The sequence below is a fragment of the Notothenia rossii genome (genome assembly GCF_949606895.1).
Source record: "Notothenia rossii genome assembly, chromosome: 10".
Classification (NCBI taxonomy): Eukaryota; Metazoa; Chordata; class Actinopteri; order Perciformes; family Nototheniidae; genus Notothenia; species Notothenia rossii.
In genome coordinates, this window is record NC_136908.1 from 14675555 (window position 1) to 14703167 (window position 27613).

Genomic DNA, 27613 nt, shown 5'->3' on the forward strand with positions numbered 1-27613 from the left:
AGCATAATACTTGCGGATACAATAACAACAAATAAAGTGTGCAAAGCACACCTGTCTATACAGAGCTACAGAATATGAATAGGCCTATTGATAACTTTTTTGCATTTGTTTATAGATTATCGGACAAAGAAACCAAAAAGGTAATGTCAAAGTGAAAACAAAATGTTTCAACATGGCCCCAGGACAAAGAACACACATTAATTCACAACATTCAACATTAAAAACTAGACTATAACCACCCTAAAAAAAGCGCTTTCACACAACTTAGGTTAAATAAAAAATAGCTACAAATAGCAATTGCCTTTCCTGTAGAATTTAAAGACTTGGTTTGAGGCGTCGTGCCTTTATAACAAGAAACAATGAAACTATAAAAATCACAAGTGTGAATGAAGAGTAGAAATACAGCAGTCACACAACAGGATATTGTTGCAACACAAAAGCCAATTCACAAATCCTGTGAAAACTGGATTTTAAAGTACATGGAAGTTGAGTAAAAGTGTGTTGTAACTGCACCTCACTGTAAGGCCAGACAACTCAGAAATATCAAGAGAGGGGAGGAAGTGGGGAAGTTTAAGGAGATAGAAAAACTGCTACTGGGACTTTGTAGCTTCATCTGTCAAATGGTTTGACAGATGAAGTTGTCTGTTTGACTCAAACCATGAAAAGAAATGTATGAGACTAAGGTTAAAAAAGGCCAGAAACATAATGTCCTTTTTGGAGGATACTGCAAATCCTCTACTTCATACAGACAAATGTGAATTAGAGTCAGAGGAGATGAAAGACACAAACAAATCAGACTTGTTAAAAAAGAGAGACCTCTTCTCTCATCTCTTTCCCTCCCTCACTACGGCCTTTGCCTCTTTTCCTCTCCCTCTTAGAAAGATGACAAAATGAGATGATTGTGAAAGGGCGCCTGGTAACCCTGGTTACAATAATGAGGGCATGGTGTGGTAAATCCAATTTGCCATGGCACTCATTTGAGGTAAGAGTTAGCGTGCGACAAGCTGGGGTTCCATGTGCCTGATGGAGGATGACCATAATGAACCATAGTGTAGCCCATCTTACACACACACACACACACACACACACACACACACACACACACACACACACACACACACACACACACACACACACACACACACACACACACACACACACACACACACACACACACACACACACACACACACACACACACACACACACACACACACACACACACACACACACACACACACACACACACACACACACACACACAAGGTCTATGGTCTAGGGATACTCATCTGACTGAAAGACATAACAATAACAAATTTGAAATTACACAATGGATTTAGATACTACTTACAAAGTCAAAAGTCAAAGTTCATGGCAATCATCACACCAAAGATGAAGGTAAAACATAAATTAATCAAATCTTAGACCGGAGAATGGGTATAATGAAAACAACTGAGAGCTTTAAATCACAAAGTGCAATCAGTGTGAAGTCAGTGCCAACAAGAGAGCATCAGAATGTATGAACTTGCAAATGAGTCCTGAATTAAAAACTGTTTTGATTTAAGTTTCTTAGCAGTATCGACTCTGATATTATTCAGACAAACACCACCTGCACAAACAGCCTGTAATTGTTTGAATAGACTGCCTGTTAGTGTGCAGTAAGAAGAAGCACGGTGAGATGAAAGGAAAACAGCCAGAGTTGTGTTAATTAAATCAGGAATAAGTAGTGGTTATACCTACTGTAAGCATACTGATATCGTTTCATCTTTATATGGTCGTATGTCCGGACTCCGCGGTACATTATGATCAAGAACAATCCCAGCAGACGCCTTCCTGTCAATGTGAAGCCTAAAACTCCTTTTGAGCTGTCACCACTTTCTATTTCTGTGCCCTCTCTCCCTGTCGCTATTGTGCTATCTCTTTTTCTGTTCCACAATTGGATCCTTTTCTCTCTCGCTCATTCATTTGCCTTTCTGTCTCCGTCCCAGAGTGCACAGAGGGCATCAGACAATGGCAGCACCACAGCCGCTTCAGCCAGCTGTGCAGACTGGCACCACAGAGACGGCCGTGCCCATGTTGTGGCCTGCGGGCTACACCTGCAGGGAAGAGATAACGGACAGCTGAAGCAATCGACCACATGCAGCAGCCGGCCACAGCATGGTGTCAGTCCAGGTGTCTGACCCTCAGTATCAAATGAAAATGGGTTTACAAGACGATCCGGAAGATCATCTCTGGAAAACGACTGCCGCCATGTGCATTTTAATTTTAGATCCGGCGTTGATGGGATGGATTTGTTGATACAGGAAGTGATATTGTCTAAACATCAACCCTGAAGCTATATGCAATGGGCCTGTGCAGCAGTGACATAGACTGTATATGCATTAAGTGACATTTGGCGTTTAATGACTGAGTTTAATTTCTCCTACAGTTCAAATAATTGTGCTTTATGTGTATATGTGCTCTTAAGTAAGCTGTAAACATTAGCCCTTCATGCTAATTACCTTAATATTTCAGCACAGACGAGCTCATCATTCATTTAAAGGTTGCAAAAGAGGCGTGTGGCGCAGTGGATAGAGCGTTGGTGTTCGGATCAAGGGAGCACAGGTTCAAACCCCACTGCAGTCAGCATGTCGTTGTGTCACTGGGCAAGACACTTCACCCCAGATTGCTCCTGTGGGGATTGCCCACAGTATTGAGTATGTAAGTCACTTTGGATAGAAGCGTCTAACAAGTAATGTAATGTAATAAGAAGCTGGTCCTGGATGAGTTTAGAGTTTAGCTTAATGTTAGTTACTCTTTCTAATAGATTTGGGTAATTTATCACTCTAGAAACCTTAACCAATGTAAACTATCTGGGGTTTGCCAAACACATCATGAATGAGTTTTTTTGTTGTTGTTTAGTATGATGTCATGTATCTAGCTAGCCTTTAAGTTCTTATTAACGACCACTTTTATACTACTCTCATCTCAAAGAAGAAAGCTGTCGTTAAAGGTCAGCAACAAAAAGTGATTTCAAACATGCAATTTAACTACAGCAACAGCAACTCGGAGATCATCAAAGAACACTCATGCTATCAAAATATGTTTTTATGACTGCGCAAAGTTCTTCTGTCAGTTAATATTTCTCCACAGCCCCAACTAGCTCATACGATATTTCATAATTTGGAACTATTTTCGACCAGGTTGCTGTTGAGGAGATCCAGAAGCCAAATGAGGAAGGAGGGGTACAGCAGGGTGTGGCAATAACTCTGAAACCACAGTTTCCTCTCCCACGCCTCCCAGCCCATCACCGTATCGTCCAAAAAAATACTAAAGCCAACACCTGCTACAAGGGGAAGTCAACTTTCAAAACACATGCACCTAATGCAATGTCCTCTGGGTGGGCAGTTTCCCCAGACATTAGGACCTTCACTGATATTGTGGGAGCTGCTAAACGTGTGGCATATCGCCCTATATGGTCAACAGGTATGTAAGTTACACAATCACAATAAAAAAATATGTATTCAAGCAATAGAATGAGCAGACAGAGGGTGGATGCATTTATACATTCAAACCAATTCTTCTAAGTCAACAGGAAGGAAGAATATCACAACAGTTTCTGAGAAGCAGGGCGGGGACGTGGAAAGAAGGTTGTGCAATAACATTAGGAGCCTCTTGCAGCTGGATTTCTCAGAGTGCACAGTGGCCATTAAGTGTGTCACAGAAAGGAAGTGGGTGGAGGAGTTCTTCAGAGAGGGAGGATGACAGAACTGGTCACTGAAACTAATTGTTACACATGTACAGAGCCCTTTCTGCCCCGATGGTCAGAGGACCAGGGGCATTGGGAGTTGGGCTGGAAACTGTGGTGACAGCTCATCATCACGCAAGAGGGCATCCAAAAAAAAAAACATAACTGTGTGTGTATGTGAGTTTTTCCCAGTGTCTGGCATTGCATCAAGTCATTTCAGAATAATGACATCTGCCATGACTACACATCTGTCCTTCTCACTGCAGTATGAGAATGCACCGGTTACAGCAATCTTACGTGACCTACATACATCTGCATTTTGTCAAGTAGCAATGTGTTCCTGAGACAGGATTGTTTTGTATTAAACACCATCCAATGCAGGTTTTTCTAAAATTCCATGCAAATCCTTTGATTAAATAATGATGCATCACACTCACATAAAAACTAAGAAATATATAGTTTAAAGGTGCCTTGATTTGTATCTAAGGCTTGGTATAATTTATTTTCAACTGGTAGGGATTTAAAAAAAAAAAAAAGAACATGCTTATATGTGAGATAGATATGAGCATGTTTGTCTACAAAAGGCATTATTCTATTGAAAAGGGAAACTTTAATAATGTAGTATTACATACGTGCAATACTTTTAGGATGTTGCAAGAAAAAAATATATATGGTCAAAGTAGCAGACCCTAACCAATCAGCCCAAAGTAAGGTTCAAGCTCTGAGAAAAACTCTTGATCCTTTTCCCATAATGCAATAGCTTCATTTTGTTTAACCCTCCCTGTCTGGTAAATGCTCACGTCTTTTAAACACAATTCCATTTGTTTATAATGCAGGCTTTCTTTTAGACAAGCTTACATAACATTTGTGACTTCCCTTTGACATCTCAAAGTTTATGTTGTCAGTTTTTCATAACTCCTCCAGAACAACATTACATTACTATAACTGTTTATGGAGGTTGAGTCCTACTTCCTTTCAACAAGTAAACAACTAAATAAACCAAACCGCTCAAATGCATACACAAAGCACTTCAACAAAATACTGTTTTGAGTGACTATGAACATGATTTAAATTAAAATATTTGGAATCAATCATAGGTAAACAAGACTAATCTGCCTAAAAATACAATGCCAGCTTCAGCATCTGACAAACCATGAGACACGATGCTAATGACAGTTTGTTCATACTGAAAAATCCTACGGTTTGACACCATTCCACGTCATTGGAGAGTCGAATCAAGTCCTTCTTTCCGGTTCATCAGCATGTGAATGTTTCTTCTCAATGGTGAAGCCAGCATGGGTTTAACTAAGGCCAGCAGCATACACACAAACACACACGATTATGTTCGTCTGGCATCCTTCTGAGGGGACTGGACACTCAATAAAGCCACATCCTGGCCACCATGAAAACCAAGGAGTTATACTGAGAAGCACAAAGAAGAAACTGGCAGCCCGGTCCAAACCCACTGAGAACCATGAGCTCATGAGCGAGGGTTGCCATATTCTCAGAGGAAGCCAAATCTGCAGCTCCGGCCTTGAGACGCTGACACTTTTGACCAGAGAGCCTGATGCCATTCAGCAAGACCTTCTCAATTGTGTCCTTATGAATTGAGCGAAACAGTGAGAGGGTGGGAGGCGATTTGGTTTGTGTTTTGGTGTCTGATAGCAACATGTGATGGTTTGGCAAGTACACAATTAATCCAAATACCAGTATGTGGACACACATTGAGGGGAAAGAGCCAACAGATGGAGAAAAGAAAGAGGACACTAGGTCAAGTTCTTTTATGTGATAACAAATGTGACATGGTACTTTGTTATCCTGCTACGCTTCAAATCAACATCATGTTTTGTTTTTAGTAGCGGCCCAAGCATATTGTCCTGCTGCAGTGGGATATTAAAAGAAACGCCTCCATGAGAAATGAACAAAAGCTCCTCATCTGTATTCTTCATGGCGATTCTTTCAGCATGTTCCTAAGATTGACAGAGCTGCGTGTGTTCCATTATGAAGCACTTTCAAAGTGTTTTCTTTCAAACCTTTCACCTTGTGAATCATCATGAACAAGGTTTATGAAACACAACAGCCTACACTTTTCTTTAAGAGACCTCTGGACTGTAAAGGCAACAACAACAAGATATGTTGTTGATTGTATTTTCTCATTCCATTAAACAGAGGTCAAGGCTAGCTTGTATTCAGTGCTTGTTGTGCTATGTCTAAACTCTTTCTAAAAGCATTAAGTAAATCTCCTAAAACCTGTTTTGATTGTTTATTTTCACATTAAAAAAAATGACGTTGCAAAGCTAACACTAAGTTAGCAACTAGCTTGCAAAACAGAGGAAGCTTCATAGGACATTTCCATAAGAAGTTGAAAATAGTTTCAAAAGCTAAAGCAGATATAAATACATACAACACGTGTCCTTCTTCAGGGATATTATTTTGTACTCTTCTCTGTCTCTCCCCTTGTCTTTCTCTTTTTCCATTAGCTGCTCTCTGTGTTCACAAGCAGCCCACGCAGCAGCCCTGCTTGTTGACTTTATTGTGGGAAATTACAGAGAAAGGGCAAACACTGATCCACTCTCACATGCGCCCCGAAAGCTTGTACATGTAATTCATTTCAGGGAGATATAGGGATGGTGAAACATGAGGACAATATGTATATGTAGATAGATATAGAGATATAGATAGATATATAGATATAGAGATAGAGATAGATATAGATATAGAGAGAGATATAGAGATAGATATAGAGAGAGAGAGGTGTGTGAGTGAAATTAGGGGAAGAAAGTGTTAGTGTGTTGCAAGAGGGACGGGGAGAATAATTTGCAGCTCCAGCTGACAACTGGAAAATGAGCCGAGGCAATCTCCTCTGATGTAGTTTTAGCTCCCAACGCCACCTCCTGCATCGGTGGCAGCGGAGGCTACAGTGGAGAGTGAGGAGGAGGCGCGTTGCTATGGAGTGGGAAGATTTTCAGAGTGAGCACCATTACAAATCTGGTTTGAGAGGAGAGACAGGGGGATAATGAAGATCAGGAGAAGAGAGGCAGGTCGCAGGGCACAAGGACATTAAGTGAGGGGAGAGATGAGAAGGAAAGCAATAAAGCAAATGCATCAAGGGCAGAGGTGAGGGACAGAGAGGTGAGGGGAGGAGAGAGGGGGAGACAACAACAAAATAAAGGAGAAGATGGATGTGCAGGCAGGGTAAAGGCACGGAATAAAACAATCTGGTAAAGTGTTGCATTTTATACACCTCCATTAAAGCTTAAGTACAAAAAAATGGCTTGACAGGTAATTAGCCAGCGAGTGGATCTGTGCATCACGCCAGGAGAGAGCGACGGTTCCAGCTTCTGCATTATTCATCAAATCAGTCAGATGATCCTTGGAGGAGCACTTTGCCCTGAGCCGAAACAGGAAGAATAAAGTGCAGTCTTCAGAAGAGGAAGAGGGTCGTTGCACACACTACAGCATTGTTGGGTGGAGAACAAGTGAATTCTTCTGTGTTGCTTCACTTCCCTCTGAGCTGAGGAACATACAGTACTGTGTGGTGAAGCGAGTATTCAGCGTCAGTTATTATTTAATCAAAGTGTGGACGCCCTCTACTGGAGGCCACTGGGAACACAGGGTTTGGGATAAAGACAGACAACAATGATTTTGTGTTGAAATTTGTAAGGAAAAAAAAAAAATCATACTGTAAAGACTGTATGAAAAATACCTAAACAGATCCCCGTCATGCAATAGAAAAGTGCTGTCTGTCTGTTGCCTTTAAAAGAATACAAATGTCTCATGTGCATAAGACTTTAAACCAAATTGATTAAGTCATCTGTTTTGTGTTTGTCAGAGCGTTTCCTATCAAATATGAAGTGTTTGTTTCTTTGTGCAGAAGTGCTAAACAAATATTAAATTCAATCCAATATACGTTCAAGGCCTCCACTTTGTTGTGGCCACTTTCGAAAACCCTTCAACCTCGACTCTCTTATAAATAAATACTGAGATAATCAGCAGTGGACAAAGCCACTCAAAGACTTCTGAGGAAATAATCAATAACTTTCAACCTCAGTGCTTCCTCTTCTGAGCGTTGGCTTTCCGAGCAATGCTGCTGCTGACCGTCAGATTAAAAAGGCAGGAGGAAGCATGTCTACCAGACAAACTGTAATTTAATCAATAAGATTAGCACACAAAGGTCTGGCATAGTAAGAAGAAATCTGCATCTCAGAGATTTCATACATATTTAATAGTGCCTTTAATATTTTTTTGTGGGATGTTTCAGGTTTGGGAATAGTGTTTAATGATTAATTTGGTGGCGGTCAAAGTGCATATTTCTTTGTATCTGCTGCTATAGAAAGTGATCTTTTATCATTATTAAAGGGAATGCCTTAAATAAGCTAGGGGGTCTGCCTCTTTGTGCGTTGTATATCATTTGTTATCTTAATGGATTTAAAATGTTGCATAAAAGAAAACTTCAAGGGCCGTGAGTTAGTAGAGCTGGCAGCCCATGTGATTGGGCTCAGGTTTGAATCCGGCCTCAGACATATTTGCCGAGACATTCCCTCCGTCTCCCCCTTGCAACAATGTCACTCAAATAAAGACCCTGATAGTTCAAAACAAATACTTCAATAAAAGAACAGAAAAAACGTAAAAGTAGCAGCAAGACATTGGCTCAAGTAACCAGGTACTACAGAACACATCCTGATTGTACTTTTTGTCGTCTCTGACAACGGGTCAAATCTTTTATCCAGATGTCACTATAGAACTATCCCAGTTGATCAATTACATTTTGACAATTGTTATTTAAAAAAAGAATGTTTCAACATGCAAATTCTTCAGAATGTTTTAATTTCACTTATGTAAAAGAAAACGTTGCTAAATGTTTAGCAAAATACACCAACCCTTGAATTGTGCACACAAATTATTTTGTGGCTCTATTATTTATATTCTCATTTTGTACACTATTTGCTATTACAATTATTTTCATATATATAAAAGATTGCTTTCCTCCTTCCTGTATGTGCGGTTGACCCACCTCTTAGCGGGTAATGACTTTCCATGACATCCAGACAAAGAGTTTAACACACAACCTGCTTTCTCAAAAGCATCAGCATAGCCAGTCCTCTCCCCGTCACACACACTGTGTTCATCAACGATTCCTCCTCCACACTGCCTCCTCACTGCCCCCCCCCCCCTACCCACTGCCAACAGGCTGGATCAACCCATCACACAATTATCAAGTCCATCATGCATTCACTCCTACACCAAACACTAAGCTTTAATGCTTTGTGACACAACATTGAGTTGATCCCCAGAGATGAAATACTGCACACAGAGAAATAACATGTTCTCTCTCACTGTGATCACGTCTGCTTTAAAAACATTCTCATAACAGCATCCAGCGTGCACTCAGTTTGAATCGATCCACTCCTAATGTACCACAGCGTGTGCACTTAACCCTGCACATATGCCCTTTCTGTGTGTATGCATCCACTCGTGTTTGTCAGCAGAAAACTTTAAAAATGCATACATTTTTTTTTTTCCTTCAGGAAATGACAGATTGTTAGCATACACCAGATCCACGTATTACACCAGTCGACCCACTGGGCTCAGGCATGAGGGCTGTAATCCATTCTGCCTACAATCTGATCCTACACAATCAACACAGATGCCATTTCAATTAAACATTCACTGAGGAAGGCTGATAGACTGCAGTCAGCTGACCACATCTTGTTGTTTATGGGATTTTATTCGGAAAATGTAAGTCATACAAAAGAGCTTCAGTAATACTAGCAGGGATGAAACCCTCTTTAATGGTCACACATGCAGAGCAAACAGCGAAATGTGTTCTCTGCATTTAACCCATCCTAACTAGTAGGAGCAGTGGGCAGCTATTGCACATTAAATTAGGTTTGATGCTTGGTTTGCAAAATAGAAGCTGGTCTAGGAATGTTCGATTTCTGATTAATGCTATAAGAGGTAGTTTATGTTACTTGAGCCTGGTTTCAAATGTTATTCCAAAACTAAGAAATAACCACACAATGCCAGACTAAACATCCTCCTTGTCTGACACCCAGTCCACAGTGGGGGATGTTAATGGCGCCTGATTGGTGGAAAAAGAGAGAGTACTAATTGCAGAGGTACATTACTCATTTAGAAGGGAAATCCTGAGGATATTGCTGTTTATTTAAATGCATCAAGTACCTATGAAAACAGTAACTAGCATCCTAAGCATGAATCACATGAGGATTTCAGAACAAAAGCAACACACTAGAAAGTACCCTGGAAGCTTCTCTGTTTCAGAACACACCTGAGACAATTAAGGTAGACCCAGGGAAGACAGACAATTTGGAAGAATCCCTAAAAGCCAACATACGAAGTCCATAATCCTCTAATTCAATCCACACTTACGGTTGAACTCCCTGCGGCAGACATGAGGCCTCCAGGGTCGGTTTCGTATCCAGTTCAGCCGTCGGGGCAGCTCCATGATGCCAAGCTGGTGCCACAGTGTGCCGGCCCCTCACCCATCAGGGAACAGCCCCCCCGGTGCTTCTGCCCACCACAAAGACAGAGAGGCCCTGCAGAGCATTAGTGGAGCCGAGTACCAACTGAGCAGCCTGGACTTTTTAAAGCCAGAAACTCACTTTGTGCTGCACTCTGTGGCAGAGAGCGGTTACCGTAGCTGTTGTGGCACTCGGCTGCATTTCATCTTTTATTCATGACTCAGTGGAACCCAACTCCCTCAGTGTTGGGGAGGGACAGGCGCAGGACTCTCCCCAGGAACACTCACCTATCGACGTGCAGCATCTGAGGCGCAGAGTGCACACCGTGTTGAAATGTGATGCCTCTGCAGCGGGCCCGGGGGGAGGAGAGGAGGTGGAGGAGAGGAGGTGGAGGAGGAGAGGTGGGGCTTGGCCGGCCACCTGAGGAGGCTGGAGGGAGGACGGTCAGTCAAAGACACCATGGGGACAGTTTGTGTGTACATTCAGAAATACACATGATCAGTGTAAATGTGGCACTGTAGCCTTCAGAAATGTTTTCCATTATTTTTACTGCTTTGTAGAAAATTACACCTTGATTCAGTGTATCTCGTCTATTTTATTATCTTTTAATTTCTATTTTTTTGCAAAGTCCTTTATAACTTGATTTTAAAAGTTCTCTAAAAATAAGTAAAATAATAGTTTCTTTAATGTTTTCAGGAAAAGCTCCAAATTAGTGTTCAAGTAAAATATTGAAAGTATTTGTTCATAACACAGATTTGCCGTTTGCTATGAAATAAGATAATAAAAAAGGGAATATAGAAATACATTGTTAAACTTAAAGATAACTTTGGATAAACGCTTCAATGCAGTTGACATGAACCCATTTACAAAATCATTAAAAGTATGTCGCGCTAAATCAACTGTTAAAGATCACACACTACAGTTTGGCGAGACTTCATGAAGTGTTACGAGACCATGACCTCTGGTGGCTGTGAGCTGCTGCCTTTAAGATATCCTATGTTTCCACTTCAGGTAGAGCTCAGTGGATAGGAACAGACACTGAAACACACATTCTGTACTTGCCTTTATTCAAATAAAACACAGCTCCTTCCTGTCTCAGACAACAAACCCTGTCAAACAAGGATTCCTCAACTGAAATGAATCTCTTGCCATTTGGTTTGCCCATGTTCTGAATATAATAAATAAAAACAGTCAACATGGCAAGCACTTAAGACATACTTCTACTAAGACAAATAACAACTTTGTCAAACAGTACTGGAAAACACCCATTCTGTATTTGGTACCAGATGAAACATCAAATATATTTCAACATTCAAGTCCTGTGATGTGCGAGTATATCGGTTCTCAACATGACACTATGCATTGGATCACATTGAAAAGATTCTGTATTTACTGCAGACATGTAGTTTTCTTCTTAACAACCTACACAAGTAGTAGTTTGGTTTAAATGATGACAGCGACCCCGGAGAAAGCAACATTTAACATATGTGCGTGTGCTTCTGTTGGCTGGTGATGAGGAAGTGAAGACACAATACATTGTTCAATCTAAAGCCTGATTACTAATCCCAGCTGAGAATTTACAGACCTTTACCTTGACTACAACATTTGAAGCTGCTCTACTACCTGAAGAACATTTGGCAAATCCTACAGAAATAAAAAAATAGGATTGTGCTTAAGACACAAGAGATACATAAAAATATCAAAAGTAGACGGGGTCTTTGGCAGACCGCACTTACAGAAGGCACAGAGCGTTTATAAGAACTACAGTACAAACAAAACACTTGTTTCTGCCTCTAATTCAACCACCTACATCTATATATTCTTCACTACAAAGCAGAGACATTTTGCTACTGGCTCTGAGAGCAGAAAGCGACCGGCCTGTTTAAGAGCTTTGGCTGTGCGCGGTGGATGCATGGTCCAAGTTGGTGATAGATTCACAAGGCATAATTCAAATAAAATATCTAATCTGTGATACAAACTCTTTAAAACCAGTGGGAAAAAAGAGAAAGGTCATAAGTATCAACGTGTGCACAACAGCGTGGTTTGTTTGCCAATTACCCAGAGGCACCTAACGAGAAACCTCACCTGTGAAATATTTACAAACCTTCTTTTTATTTACCCATAACACTAAAGTTGCATTCCTCTCATCAGGGTGTGTTTGTATGAAAAGAGAGAACAAGATGACTAACGGCAATAACAAAAACATGCAAGATGGACTTTTCAACGACACAATTAAAGCTGGTCCCTGGAAGGTTACATCAGCTACCACTAGGAGGCAACAGAAATGAAGTATAGCCCTGAAGATGCATTCGAAGATGAAGGTCACAGAAGAAAACATCAAACATTACAAAAAGCAGGATGCACATAGTGACAGATTTATGACGAGCTTGTTCGAACTGCAAGAAATAAAAGCTTTTGTAAATAATGTCCTTTTTCTGAGCTAATTATTACTAAACATCTTCATTTGGTTGGAAATAGATCATAGTAAAGCTTTCCTATGACCAAAGAGGTTGTACAATAAACATAAATGTGATGTGCAAATTCACTGCAGTATTTAGAGGTCTGTCAACAAAACACAATGCTGTTGGACGTTATCGTCTGGGGTGTATACAAGCTTGCAAAAAAAAAAAACTTTCCCAACAGGAATACGTTTATCAGTACCACACACACTGGCAGATGATCGGTGTGATGTTGATGCAAACCAATGAAAAACCAGAGAGCTACATCATTGAGTTGGTAGATGAGGGGTTGCATGTAATAATTGTTCAACTTCTTATAATCATTGTTTTCGGCTTTAAATTACTTGATCATTCTTCATTTTATAACATTAAGGGAACCAAAAGGATTGAAGGGGAATTCAACCTTTGGATGAACTATCCTGTGATATTTGCAAAGTGTTCATTTAATAAAAGGAGAATTTTGCTCACAAAATGTTACTTAGAAATATGCAAGAAAAGCAACATTTTCTGAAATAATTCAATGTCTAACAAAGAATCCCAAATGAGAGAATTCATGGTGAATATAAGTAAATGGGATCTGCGTTTAAAAAACAGCCTAACTAAATCAGTTACAAACTCTCAACCACCTCGTGCAGAACTATCAAACAGACTTTATTATTCTAGCTTTTAGCTTATTACTTCCCACACTTAGGCTTAAAATATCAGGAGAGATATGTGAGAAACACAATATTTCCTTCACGAGTCAAAGGTAAAGGGTTATTAATAAATATACAAATGGTCATTTTAGTGGTGAAGTATTATTTTAAAAAGGTACCAAGATTTGAACCAGTGAGGCCTATCTTTTGCACGTTCACATGTGCTATAGTAACTCACTTCCTTAACACGAGATGAAACGCATGTAAGGTCCTTTTCACTTCCGCAGCAGCCTCCTGTTTGTGAATAAATCACCTCAGGCATGTTTGCTGAGTCGATTCCTCCTGGATCAGGTTGTTCATTTCCATTTGTCGCAGCATCACCCTGAGGCTTCGGTCAGCTAGTGTGTGTGTGTGTGTGTGTGTGTGTGTGTGTGTGTGTGTGTGTGTGTGTGTGTGTGTGTTGCAGTTTATGGGCACATGTGTGGAGGGAACTTCACGGCCAACACGGCACTGCGTACAGCATGTGAATGTGCTCAAGTTTCACTGAGTTAATCTGTACAGTGCTGTTTGTTGGGGGGGTGGGGGGGGGTGTACTTATCCACTCCTGGTCCTTTTACCATATGGCTCAAATGTGAGAGAAGAGGAGGAGAAGAGATGTGTACAGCTCACCTCTCCCGTTTCTTCTTCATCAAGTTATACAGCTCAAAACTTTCCTTTGTGTTCATTCTTGTTATTCCATTCCACACAAGGCCTTTGTTGCTCCATCATTCAATCTTCTCCGGGTCTATATTATCCAGGTCGATATCAGGCGAAGCCACACAGCACATGCACAGTTTCTGGGTGTACAGAGAGATCCTATCTGCAGTGACAGAAAAAAAAAAAAAATCAAGGGTTTCACTCAAAAGATCTTAAGAAACACATCAAAGGACAACAATAGTAATACAGTAAGTACTTAAGGCTTTAAAATATGTAGACTTAAAATAATAATTAGGAGGTTATTCTTCAACCGTAGTGGTTTTTAGCACTCAAGAGCCTTTTACAGAATGTGGGCGCGACATAACGCTGAACTTTGAGACACTAATCCCAATCACTCCACAGTTATTAACTCTAAGACCAGGAGTTCTCATTTTCTCATGTCCCAGCAGTAGCTGATCTACATGCAACTCACATCACAGTCAGTGATTAAAGAGGTTATTCATAAATGATATCACAAAATCACATTCACGGACATTTCACATCTTAAATGTTATTAAGCAGACAGGCTTTCTGCAGATGTCTCTTTGCCAGTATGTTCTTTGGGTCGATAATTAAGACATTGCAGTACAGAATGTCAAATAAAGGTGGAGGTGATTTAGAAAATGTCTCTTACAGCTTACTCAGTTTGTCTACCAGAGAGCATTGAGTTCTCATCTTTAAAAATGTCCACCCCATCATGATTGAGTGTGTATTATGGGTAAAATAAATTACCATCGACCTACATACATTGTAATCGGACCTTTCAAAAAGCAATCCATCTTATCTGTTTTAAATTCAATATTAATTCAGTACAATAGTTTTGTTTCTGAACATTGAAATTGATTGTATTGTACTGGATGAATGTGCAGTTATTCATATGTTGATGTGTGTTTGATTTGTCTTTATAATTGTTAAGTGTGATGAAATGCATTGGACTGTGATTGCTCTCAGTGTTCCTGCCCAGGGACTGCAGATAGAAATGAGCTTATAGTCAAAATAATCCTTTCTTTTTTTTGAGACAAATGTATTTTAAGCATGATCCTTGTTCATAAAATGTCAAACTAATAATAAAAACACAATTCAAATAGAGTCATTTGGCCCTGTCGTTAGTCAGAGCCTAATTAATCACCAAGCTTCTTACCAAGCATTGTATTGAGGAAGGCTGGTCTGGAGCTGGCTGGCAGGTAGATGCAGAAGTAGTACACAGGTACACCAGACAAGGCCACAGAAATCCCCACCAGAGAGTTGATGGTGTCGCTGTAGAGGGGAACAACTACCAGGAAAACGCTGCACAAGCAATACACGATGGGGAAGAACAAAGACAGCTGCAAGGAGACAAGAGCAAAGAAAGAATGAGGAAGCCGAAAAACGAGGAATGAAGGGGATGAAAAAGGTTGGGTGGAGAGAAACAGAATGATTAAAAACAATTACATTGACAAATACAATTAGTTCAAACAATATTCCTCTGATGATATGATTGTGGCTGTAGTCACCCTTAACTGCTAAGGCAATATGCAGTGCAGTCATTTTGATGTTTACTAAGATAACCAAATAAACTTAAGTGAATTCAAAACATAATTGGCTTTTAGGATAGTCATAACTCAAAGCCACGTCTGAGGGTAGTGTTGATGGGTAAACAAACGTAAATAAAGGTCTGTAAGGCTTGAATAAGTAAAGATAGCACCTACTATCAGATTGCAGCTTTTGGCATCTTCTTACTTTTTATCTGATGTTTGTTTATGTTATGCCGTGTATATCGTTTCCTGTTCAGTTCTATTGAAGGTTGTTGACGGTCAATGATTTGATGGAGAAATAACCAGGAGACTGAGGATTTTTAAGTGATGTCATTATATGATACATTTGGCCAGGGATTGCTCCGTTTACCCAGCATGCATCTCTGTAACGGGATTAAGGCAAAGGGTTAGGGTTACATTTCTCAAGGTGGCAAGAGTCTTTTCAGCTGGTGAATGCTGTTCTCAAGATGTAGATGTACTGTATTTCTCTTTTTAACATATCAAACTAAATATCTTTGGGTTTTGGATTAAGAAAAAAATATTTAAGGACATCACCTTGGACTTTAAGAAACTGGGATGGACATTTTTTCCAGTATTTTATGTCATTTTATAGACCAAGCAATTTATTGATGAATCTAGAAAAATGTGAGTACATTGATATTAAAAATAACTACAGAAATATGACTGACAACAATAACATGTGGTATAAACTGCATTACCTCAGATCTGTCCCTAACATTTCTGATTCTGTACTTGTTTCTGGGTCACTGAGTTTACATTACATGTTCAACTTCTCGTCTCTGCATGTCTAAGGTGTGCCTGGGAGGTGGAGTAAAGCTAATGATGTACCTTAACAGGTCTTCGCATATCGGGAAATTTAATGCGGAGGTAGATCTGGCTGGCTATCGACAGGCCGATGAACAACCAGTAGTTGAAACTGAAGTAGTTGATCAACTGGAAAACGTCAGGCACGGACAGGTATAACAGAGACATGCCACCCTGAAGACAGAAGATCAAACACACAATTTGGTAAAGAACTCATCAGGGACATCCAAAATGAATCAAAACAAGCAAGAATAAAATGTAATAAGAAACCATGTGTGATACTGACATTGAAAAGCAGAGCAGGGATTGGTGTGAAACGCTTGATGTGGATCATGCACAGCACATTAGGTAGGTGACCTTCTCTGGATCCGACGAAAAACAACCTGCAGGGGAAACAAAAAGGTGTTACACATACTGGGTTTCCTCCAGTTTAACATTCAAAACCTTACAGGCAGTAATGACATGTCTGTACTGACCTGGAGGCAGCGATGATGGAGGAGTTGAGGCCTCCGTAACAGGAAATGGCCACAGAGAGCGGGATCATCCATCGACCCCAGCCCAGCACCTCGTCAGCAAACGTCTGAGGAGACATCCAACAGTTTCTCAGTGCCCTCATGGATGTAATAGTGCGACTTTGTTATATGTATTTGAATCTGTGAAACTCAGCTCAAAATGTAGCTTTAATTACAATGTGCAAATCATTTCAATGTATCTTTAACTCAGTGATCCTAATACGTTAACATCACCGGGTGTAGTTGAAGGTCGGTGTGCTTCCTAAAAAAATAACACTCGCACTCTGCTTTTGATTTCCTACAGTTTTCTACAAGATAATAAGAAAAGACAGTAATAAAAAGACTCCTAAAGCAGCAACTCAGTCAATACCATCAATTATACCAGCTGTAAAATAGATTGTTGGATGTTTGCGAGAATCTGTGCTTTTTCGAATGAAAAATAAATATGACTTAATCTCATACTTTGACTAGCGCTATTCTGCACAAGATGAGAAGTCCTGGCTTCATTTCTGGTTAAGAGCTTAATAAAAGTGCAACTCAACAGCAATATGATATCTTGTAATTGAACTTAAAACACACTCTGAAAACTCAACAAAAGCTTTTTTGATTGCAAACACTTCTCTTGTTGAGCTTCAAAATGCTTGTGCCAAACAGGATTTACGTTCAAATATAATTAACTTCCAGTGTGGTGTTGAGTAGTGAATTAAATCACCCCTCTCTAATATCGGACAAATCTGGTTTTGGAAACATAAGAAAGATATGTGTTGTTCTTTCAGCTTTGATTGTATAGAGCGAACAGCCCATGGCTTGTTGGAACAGACTTAGTTGATCCAATACCAATACAACTCTTCCTCCTCCGAGGCACTAATCACATCATCAGCTTCCCCATGTTCCTGTGTGGGGCGCTAACCTCTTTAGCTAAATGAGGTTTCTGCCATCATCATGACTGCAACAGATAACCAACTGAGAGCTGAAGCAGACTGGAGAGCCAGTGGCTGCCAGCCAGACTGAAGAGAAGACAGGAGAGGAGAGGAAGGAGATATCTAAACCTGCTGCCTCTACAGGGCTGAGAGGATGCTGTCACTTAGGTCCTTTAGGTTTAAAGGTAGAGATTAGCATTCACATGGTCAGATTTGGTTACTGCTCACATACAGCCTCTTTTGTGCACAAGAAAAATGACTCACCACAGCAACAGCTTCACTGGTGAGCACTTGGTCTGCATCCATCACCACGTAGTAAGCGATGTTGGTCAAGATGTAGATCACAGTGACAATGGGCATGGAAATAGCAATGGACAAAGGCAGATTCCTAAAAATGAAATAAGTGATGTCATTACCTCAATGCTTATATTTATTGACAAATACCTGGGGGAAGGTAATTGCTAGAACACACAAAAAACAGTATTACTGAAGGCTTAGAGAATCCAGATTATACAAATGTGTGTATCTGCAGTCTGTTACTGTGGTGTAAAGTGAGCGCATAATGACCTGTTTTTTTTGTTTTTTGAATCAGATTTATGAAATACTAGATTTACAGTAGCTCAAGTTAAACTAAGCAAAATGAATTCGATCAGGAATTAAAATCAAGTCACGCTTGTTGTAAAAAAAGAAAAATCTGAAATGCCAGAGCTCGTACCTTTCTGGGTTTTTAATCTCCTCTGTGATGAAGTTGAGCGTGTCCCAGCCTGAGTAGGAGTACAGGGCTGCGTAGAGGGCCAAGGCCATGTTACCGGGGTCCAGCTTTGAGCCTTTGAAGGAGTCCTCAAAGTTCTGGTTGAAACCTACAGCAACATGTAAAGAGGAGTTAACATGATTTGCTTTTATCTCGACTCAATTGTTCATGAATATTTAATCCAGCTTCTAATATAGTAGGGATGTAACGATACCAAAAACTCACGGTACGATAATATCGCGATAACAAGTCCACGGAACGGTATTTATCGCGATATTGAATAATAAAGGGAAGAAAAAAAAAATCATAATTTTTTTTTTTTCAATAAAACATTTTTTTACTCGGAAAATGTTTCTTTATTACATAATAAATCTGATTTTTACAGCCTTTTTGTAGGATAGCAGTATTTTAAAGTGTCAAAAACAAAGTGACAGTAACAGACTGGAACAAGAAAACCAGTGTTTTTGTACCTACTGGTACTACCAAACAAAGTAAGCATTTTCTTTATGCCACTGCATCTCACAAATAAACAAGGACATTTAATAATCAGACCCTGCAATAAAATAAATCAAGTTTCACTTTAGTTTTTCAAGTAACTCAACTCAAACTCACTAGTCACTCACTCAGCATCATCAGACAGGTTTTTAGGAGAATGTCCACATTTCCAGGTATTTATAAGCTGGGATGTTTGGGCATTTACAATATCCCCTGCTCTGGAAAAAACTCTCTCACCAGTGGTCGCGTTAACCGAATATTTTATTTAACAATGACGGAAAAATCTGAAAGCAGTCTGTAATTTTGACAGATTAGAACAAACTCGGAACAGCGCCAACGTTTCCCCAGAGCCAGGCTCTGGTGTTATGCCGTGTTATGCATGCCCTCCAAAAGGAAATGATATAGTTCCCAAACCGTAATTTGCCGTACAGATCAATACATGTCTGGGAGGTTTTGCTTCACACTGTGCGCGTCCCGCGAGGTGCATGCACACACGGCATAACACCGCCCCCCCACCCCCCGTTGACAGTTCACGAGCATGCTCTATCGTCAACTGTTCAGACCCGACGGGTAATAAGGGATTATGACGGATATTTTACGATCCTGTCTGTCAAAATGACGGACAGCGAAAAAGTCTAACGCCAGGCTTATTGACATGGCGAGATATAAATATATGGTTGGTACTTGTCAATGTCTCTAGGTGTGTAAATGTAGCCCTGTAAATACGATGTCCTTTTGTGTTATCTGTTGTTTTATTTTCATATTGTAACCTACTTGCTGCCATGTTGGACAGGTCTCTCTTGAAAAAGAGATCGATGATCTCAATGGGACGACCTGGTTAAATAAAGGTTTAAAAATTTTTTTTTAAATCGCGGTAGATTTTGTCAGTCTCACGACGGTATTGGGAAGTTTATTTACCGCGATACCGCGATATTCGGTATATCGTTACATCCCTATAATATAGGTAGGGTTTTGAGGGAGCTGGTCAAATGTCAAAATCACAAGTCGTATCAAAATTGGAGCAGAGGTAGAGCAATATTCACCTTTTTACTGTTTCTAAGAAATAGATTTGAACTGATTTTAAGTATTAAACCATCTCTAGCATTGCCTAAATGGATTCAATGAAACAGATTTTCTCAGACATCCTACCTTGTCCAAGCTTAATCATGCCAGTAACGATGATGACGATGAGAGCTAGGACCTTTGCTACGGTGGAGATGACCTGAAGAATAGCTCCCCATTTCACTTTCATACAGTTCACGAAAGTCAGCAGACCTAATAAAGACAAAGAAGACAGGAGCACTTATCAAATATAAACTCAACATGGTTTTTACACTGAATGGTGGTCACAAGCAGAGAGGAGAACGTAAGCAGGAATTCTAATTAAAAGTCAAGAAGCTCTGGACAAATCTGCTTGATTTATTTATTTTCAATTAATTGAACTGAATATTTGTGAATTGGTTGGATAGGGGGATTTGTAATTTAATGTATTAACTTTAAAATTCTGTTTTGCACTCTATATTTGTGGAAGGAGGAGCACCGACACAAGGTGTTGTGGACATTCAGGAACTAGTAACAGGATTTCCTCCTTCAAGCTGGATGGCAGATCGTCCTGTTGATTACAGAGTGTGAGGCCACGTCACACAGTTCCTTCCTCAGAGATCAGTCAGTACAACAGACTTGGAACATTACTTTAGATCCTATCCAAACAAACCCAACAGGCTCAAGGCTGAACAAAGCTTAAGGGATGCCATTCACTAAGCCCAGCAGACTGAAGACAGAGTGAGAGGGGACACTGACAGGTATTAAGTGTAGTTACAGACATATCCCCATAAATGCAATAAAAACAGATTAAGTTGCTATGTTTAGAAAATAGTGTTTTACTTTGCAGCTATTAAAGCTTCTCCTAAACCCACCCTTAAAACATACATTTTGCAAATGACTTAAAAAAGGGACTTGCATAAATGGTTAACATATACTATCAACAGCTAAGAGGAAAAACGCTAATTAAATGAAACCGTAAATGCAAAAGAATGCTGAAGTGCAGGGTGCAAAAGAAACATGTTGAATACTGTCCTAAGACCTAAACTAAGATTCATTTGATTTGAACCTGTGTTTTTCTTGAAAACTTTAAGGCAACAACAATACTGGACTTAACAGTTGCACATTAACTCAGCCTTTTAAAGTGATGCTGTGGGTAAATATCACATTTGAAGATGAATGTTGTTAATGCTGGAGTGCAAGAGAGATTCTAGTCAACCCTTCCTGCAAAAACAGCTCCACAGTGACCCTCCTCTCACTATGGATACTGTAAATAACAATATACAACATAGGGGTCAAACCCACAGCAGACTCACCCAGGTAACCCGTGTCCTTTCACCACTAATGTTAAAACACATACAAGAGGTTACATATGGCATGCACTTGTGTGAAGTACATGGAGAGCCTGACCTATGATGGCAGCAGCCATGAGGCGGACAGCGACATACGGGGAGGGGCAGGAGGGGTAGAAGGGCTGGACCAAGTAGTTGGCGAAGGTCAGGGCGATCACCGCCTGACAGGCTGGCTCCACTATCAACAGCGACGTCCACAGTCTGCAGCAGAATGGATAGGTCTTAATCATAAAAAGGCTTACATAACCAACATGGCTTTGGTAAAGTTCACTAGTTGTTGGAATTGACGAGTGCTTTAGTTTGAGACTAACTTCCATGTCCATGTCCAAAAAACATTCAAACAAAGCAACGAGTTCAAGTAAACTGTGTGCAAACGGAGATTAAAACAACTCCATACCGTATAAAAGCCAATAAGCCTCCAAAGGCCTCCAGGATATAGGCGTAGGACGCTCCAGATTTACGGATAGTAGTTCCTAGCTCAGCATAGCATAACGCTCCAAACACAGAAAATATCCCTCCAATGGCCCACACCACCAGGGACAGGCCATATGAGCCGGTGTATTTAAGAACCCCCTGCAGGATGGAAAATCACAGTGAGCACATAAGAAACTATCACTTATCAAAAAAGAGACCATGAAGATTTAAATAAAACATCAGATTGTCTCACTTCTGGTTTCAAGATAACCCAAAACCCCATGTTCTCAAAGTTATTCACTAAATACTCATTTCAGATTCAATCATGTTTAAATTACAGCATGCCTTTTAAAAAGACGAAGAGTTAAAAACTATTCCTATTTTGTCTTTGCAAAAATATATTTAAATCAATGCAGACTAATTGTAGTAACAAAGCAGAGTTTCTTACCTTAGGTGATACGAAGATACCGGAGCCGATCATATTTCCCACTATGAGACAGACCCCATGGAGGAGGGAAATCTCCTGCTTCAGCCGCACGCCGCTGCCCTGAGACGCCGAGTCCCCTTCAGCAACCATTGTGGAGGATTTACAGCCTTCAGCCTCGACTCAGAGCAGTTAACAGGGACGTGACTGGGAGTGACAAAGACGTTCTACCAGCAGCGTAAACTGAGACTGGTTGAAATTGCAGAACAATAAAATACTGGTCAAAATGAAAAGAGGGCTGTACACCAAGAGAAGAAAGAGGGAGGTGGGAGTGTGACTGGAAAGCTAAGACTGCCTGTTTCAAAGAACCATTGTTGAATCCACAGATTAATTCTCCATCGGGATAATCTGCGAGGAAAAAAAGGAAACGCAATGTCACAGAAGTGCTTTGCTCATCTAAGAAAATGTGCCAAGAGGAGATGGAGACAGTAAGTGATTCTGACCCATCATTGGTATATTACTCCTAATGGACACTTGGGGCCAGTAGGTAACTGCAGATGAGTAAATAAATGAGTGAGTGAATGGATTAAATGAATGCCTATCCAGATTTATGCTTTGCATATATGAAGCAGACATTAACCAAAACCACCCTGACTGAACTGTCGTTGAAATGGATTATCTTCTAAAACAGCTGAGTGTCATAAGCAATGCCAAAAATATTGAGGCCCTTATTATGAACAAGCTAGATTAAAGGGGGGCTATTGATGTTTATTTTAATCTAGATGAATAGCAAAACCTAATGTAATGGTTCAGTTACCTGATGTTATTGCAGCATCTTATATCTCTTTAGGAGCCACCATTTTTGATTTGTAAAAACAGTCGACTCGTACACATCTAATCCACGCCATAGCTGCCAGTAGCTTCTCACAGAAAGCTGATTGATCTAAACACTGGCTGGCCAAATTCAACCGCATTACATGAAGCCTGACAAGACATATTTGTATGCGATATGTAGTCCAGTGATTCTATGAAATTGCATAATTGATAGTGCCGTTTTAAAGAGGTTGTACATAAAAAATGACAACATAATGTACACCTTGTTCGATCACATGATTTGCATTTGAATAATGATAATGATATTTGATCCTTTGTATTCAACACTCCAGGTTTTTTTTTCCATGTACTTTCTTTTTAAAGAATGTACAGAAAAAAAACTGCAGACTTGAGTTTCCACCTGGCCAGGATCCAATCGTACAGTATGCAAGCAAAGCCACCTAGAGATTTGGTCTGCTGAGCTTGCAAGAATGTATGTGATAAATACACATACACTACATTCTGCAACAACCTCAGTCTACACCAGGCATCCTCAAAGTCCGGACTCCGGTCCGGATCCGGACCGAACGACAACTGTCTCTGGACTCTGAGCGAAATTATACTTTTCATATGTATTATCTGTATTATCTGTGTTATTTTTGAGACAACGCAACGAGTCAAAATTCTCCGCTGTGTACAAACAGCGCTCTATCTGTCTGTCCGTCTGTCTGTCTGTGTGTGTCTGTGTGTGTCTGTCAACGCATTGGTCCAATCACATTCAGCATCCCGTCAGCGTTTTTACCCCCCCACCAACACTCTGCGAATCAGAGGCACAGTAGGGCGGGTCTTCGCGGAATGCGGGTGGGAAAAATGTGTGTTTAAAAAAAAAAAAGTCAGAGCGAGAGTTAACAGCTCATCTAGTTGCATCTGTACTGTAGCTAGCAGCCTAGTTTCACCTACCGGGGACCGCGGGGCGGCATGGGGTGGCAACTGCCACCCTAAAAATAGGCCACGCCACCCCAGTTGGCAGCTTTGTTTTGAAAGAAAAGTTGTGGCTCATCGGACATTTATGAGAGAACGTCTCTAATGTCCGAGTGCAAGTGAATGCAGCACAAGACACACGTCTTGTAACGCACGTCAACCCATGGCGCGAGCGTTGAAATATGATTGGCGGCGATTTCATTTGAACGGTACGGCGCAAAACGAGAAGCATTCGGACCATAGACTGATTCGGACTTAAGTACTGAAGGAATGAGGTATTTGCGGTCTACAATGACAGAGAAGAGACTGTCAAGTTTGGCTGTACATTGAATCAATGGCTGTTCATTGAATCAAAACGCACTAAAGCTTTGGATCTTACTAATTTGGTGAGGCGTTTTGCTGAACAAAATGGTAATCGCGGCATTCAGCTGTAATAGACATGATGCTCTGCTCACGGGATGAGCATACAAAACTGTTAAGATGATGACCTTACGTGTTTTTTCTTTGTGGGGGTCTGCCCCCAAAAAACTGTTCTAAGTCCTGAGAAAGTCAAATAAGACGGTGTGTAAAACTACACTGCCCAGCCAAAAAAAAGTAACCACTTTTTTTTAACTAGGCCAGTAGGTAAGGACTTTCCACTCGATAATAACTGAAGTATAAAATAATGCATGACTGAAGTGATGGAGACCATGTTTGAAGGCAAACAAAAAGAGGAAATAACAGGTCAAATAAAGCAAATCCCCCTCTCAGATTCCACAGCAACCAGAAGAACATAAATACTGGCTGGTGATTTGATTAATCAGCTTTGTGATGGAATACAAAATGCACAGTGCATTTCCTTAGCTGTGGATGAGTCCACTGGCACCACTGACAATGCTCAGTTGCTGGTGTTTGTGAGTTTTTATGATGAGGCAAAGGGGAAGTTTGTTGAAGATGTGTTGGGCCTGACGAACCTCAGTGGACACACAAGGGGGCAAGACACTTATAAAGCAATGATGGGAATGCTGAATGAAAGAGGGTGCGGCTGCCTTTATTCATAACTGTGCAGCTCTGCGACTCTGAGGGATCAAGCACAGACGCAATAACAATGAAAACTGCTGCACACAGATTATTTTTGTTTTTGCAACCTCGTGTTAAGAATCTTGTTGCAATTGTTTAAAATGTTGAATGACCGTAATCATCGGACCTTTGTCTTATTAAAAACATTTTTTTGGACCTTTAACATTTGTATTTGAGTACCCCTGGTCTACACCGTCACTTCCCAGCCAGCACACATGCTTTTTCCATGTTTGAAAGAAAAACATAGAAACAAACAAATCACACTGACAAAACTCAACACGCAAAACTAGGCCAAGATTTATGCCCCAGGAACCACATTTTTACACGCTCTGGTGCCAGAGAGAGAAAAAACTACAGTGACTTTTCTAATTGGCATCAATGTACAACTATTTTTCAACAAAGTTTCCTTACATTTTGGCCAAAGTTTTTTGTTAAAAAAGGAGCTGAGGTTTACCATCCTAAATGTTTTTAAAAAAAACAACTAACAATATCCAAATATGTATATTACAAAACTGCAAATTCTGTCTGTCCCTGTTTCCTGTACAAACACTAGATAAAACATAGCAGTAAAGGGGTCTGTGATGGACAAGCGCCATGTGTCCATTAGCATCTGTTCAGCATGGTTGAAGCAATATGGCTGCTACAGTTAACTGCCACTGGTTTACAAACAAACAGTAAAAACAGAGCGAGTGATTAATTTGTCCACATTAACAACTACATTTGCTTTTTATTTTCCCCCTGTCCACAAAGAAACTCGTGGGTGAGTTAATTTAACTATCACTAAGTTATTATCACGCTTGAATAAAGCTAAAACACAATAAGAAAACAGCTTCCTTTCACAAGTAGGGTCAAAGTGTATAACCTAACAGTCAGACAGCATGGGGATGTAAAACGTGGCCACTGACTTTGTGGCGGTCAGATTGTCTCAAAATAAACTGCATGTGTGTGCCGTACTTTTTTTATCTTAACGCTCATAAATCTAGATACGTCTATAGTTTCCATTTACCAAAACACATACTCTTGTTATTCCGCTCCAAGACACACACATTTTTCGCTTACTGTCAATGATTAGCCTCGTTAGCAGCGGCCTGAGGCAGACGATGGTGAGCGGACAGTTAACAGCCTTCATCAGCTAGCACCGGTATCCCTTTAAAACGTATCCATCCGCTGTGTGACAGAGCCAACAAAGCTAACAGAGCTAGCTGACATACCACCTAACTGATGCAATACATTGATGCTAGTTTGTGATGTCATGTTAGCTCACTATGTGATTTACCTACATCATTTTCAGACAGTTTAGTCGAGGAAATAAGTAACCCCTCCACACACCACACAAAAAACATGGACATAAGGAACTAGTTACCTATGTTGCGCCGTGTCTTCAGTCGAGCAAGCATCAACTCATGTGCCGCATTTTAACTTCTGCTAGTTAGTGCATAACATCTGCAGATAGCTCCTCCTCAACCGCCAAATGATGAAGGCACCACCCACTGACAGGCAGAGGGTTGTCCAGCTCTCTTACATTCATATTATAATTCATTATAATCAAACAACCTGTAGAAAACGCGAATGTGTATTAAATTAGCTACTTCAAACATTGACAGCCATTGAGACAGAGGATACCATGGCACACGCATAACTAGCATCTGGTTAGCGCATTGATATGTGATGCGGTCACACAGGTGTGTCACTGAATTTCCCCCAAAATAAATAGGATTCTCTTAAGAGTTTTTTTATCTTCTGCTCTTACTGCACTGTATTTTATTTTCGTTTGTTAACCTGCACTATTTGTATTCTTCTGTATCTATTTGTGCACAGCCTAATCTGGTTCTTGGTTGTCTTTTGTTAAGCAAGTTGTGTTTTTTTTTTCTTGTTCCTCAACTTAATGTCAGGTGTATGTTATTTAAAATCCACAACTAAAACTATTTTCTGGTTAATCACTAGTGTATCGTTTTTTTAAAGTCAGCTGCCTATACGAGCTACTTTGTTATCTATTCAAACACACCGTTTGATAAGGAACATGCCGTTGGAGTTGGTATTCACTCTGATGGAGCTTTGTGTTTTCTCCCCAGTCTATCATGCAAAGATTCAGTTCTCAATAAAAACACACTTTGGCGTTAACCACGAAAATACATGTGAATTAAAGTCTGTCTTGCTGAATGTCTGTTTGAATGGAGCTTTGTCTGTAGGGTATAGCCTATAATGATTGAAGCAATGCTTTGTAAGAGTTTTTTTCCATAGAGCCATGCATTCCTCTGGCTCATATAACCTGAGATTTGCTGCCACCTAGTGACATGTTTTCAAGATTTCACCCATTTATTTGGTAGGTTACGATTTGATCGTTAGTGTGATCTGCATTTAGATAAAAATTGGTATGATTTTGCAGTTTGCATGGATTATATAAGATTTAGGCTGTATGTGTCATTACATATTAAAACTGTAATTCTGTACCAACCTGATTCTCTTGATTTGCA

General features: G+C 40.2%; 2 protein-coding genes across 6 annotated transcripts in view; both read right to left on the reverse strand.

The window, feature by feature from the left end:
* The window catches only part of ripor2 (RHO family interacting cell polarization regulator 2), a 61701-nt gene extending 59822 nt beyond the window's left edge, over positions 1–1879 (reverse strand). Inside the window, exon 1 of one of the 2 annotated variants that reach the window (XM_079656440.1) lies at positions 1741–1879. In XM_079656440.1, coding sequence (XP_079512566.1) covers positions 1741–1801 — 61 coding nt within the window. In that variant the 5' untranslated portion in view covers positions 1802–1879. Of the gene's footprint in view, positions 1–1736 lie in introns of both variants that reach the window. The other variant, XM_079656441.1, reaches the window with a different exon arrangement.
* A 9380-nt stretch (positions 1880–11259) lies between these two features.
* LOC307021179 (Y+L amino acid transporter 2) lies at positions 11260–26786 on the reverse strand. 4 transcript variants are annotated; one of them, XM_079653037.1, is made up of 13 exons: positions 26503–26784; positions 26199–26306; positions 22311–22694; positions 21846–22021; positions 21507–21649; positions 20205–20330; positions 18525–18669; positions 18074–18197; positions 16854–16957; positions 16664–16760; positions 16402–16551; positions 15180–15363; positions 11260–14162 (listed from the first exon to the last, which is right to left on the reverse strand). In XM_079653037.1, exons 3-13 carry the CDS (start codon positions 22437–22439, stop codon positions 14068–14070), a joined length of 1473 nt encoding a protein of 490 aa, XP_079509163.1. In that variant the 5' UTR covers positions 22440–22694; positions 26199–26306; positions 26503–26784; the 3' UTR covers positions 11260–14067. The 4 variants fall into 4 exon arrangements, 2 of the variants coding, with proteins under 2 accessions (XP_079509163.1, XP_079509162.1); XM_079653036.1 differs by lacking the exon at positions 26199–26306; XR_013803090.1 differs by lacking the exons at positions 11260–14162; positions 26199–26306 and adding an exon at positions 15727–15935 and having other exon boundaries at positions 15226–15363; positions 26503–26786.
* Between the last annotated feature and the right edge of the window lie 827 nt (positions 26787–27613).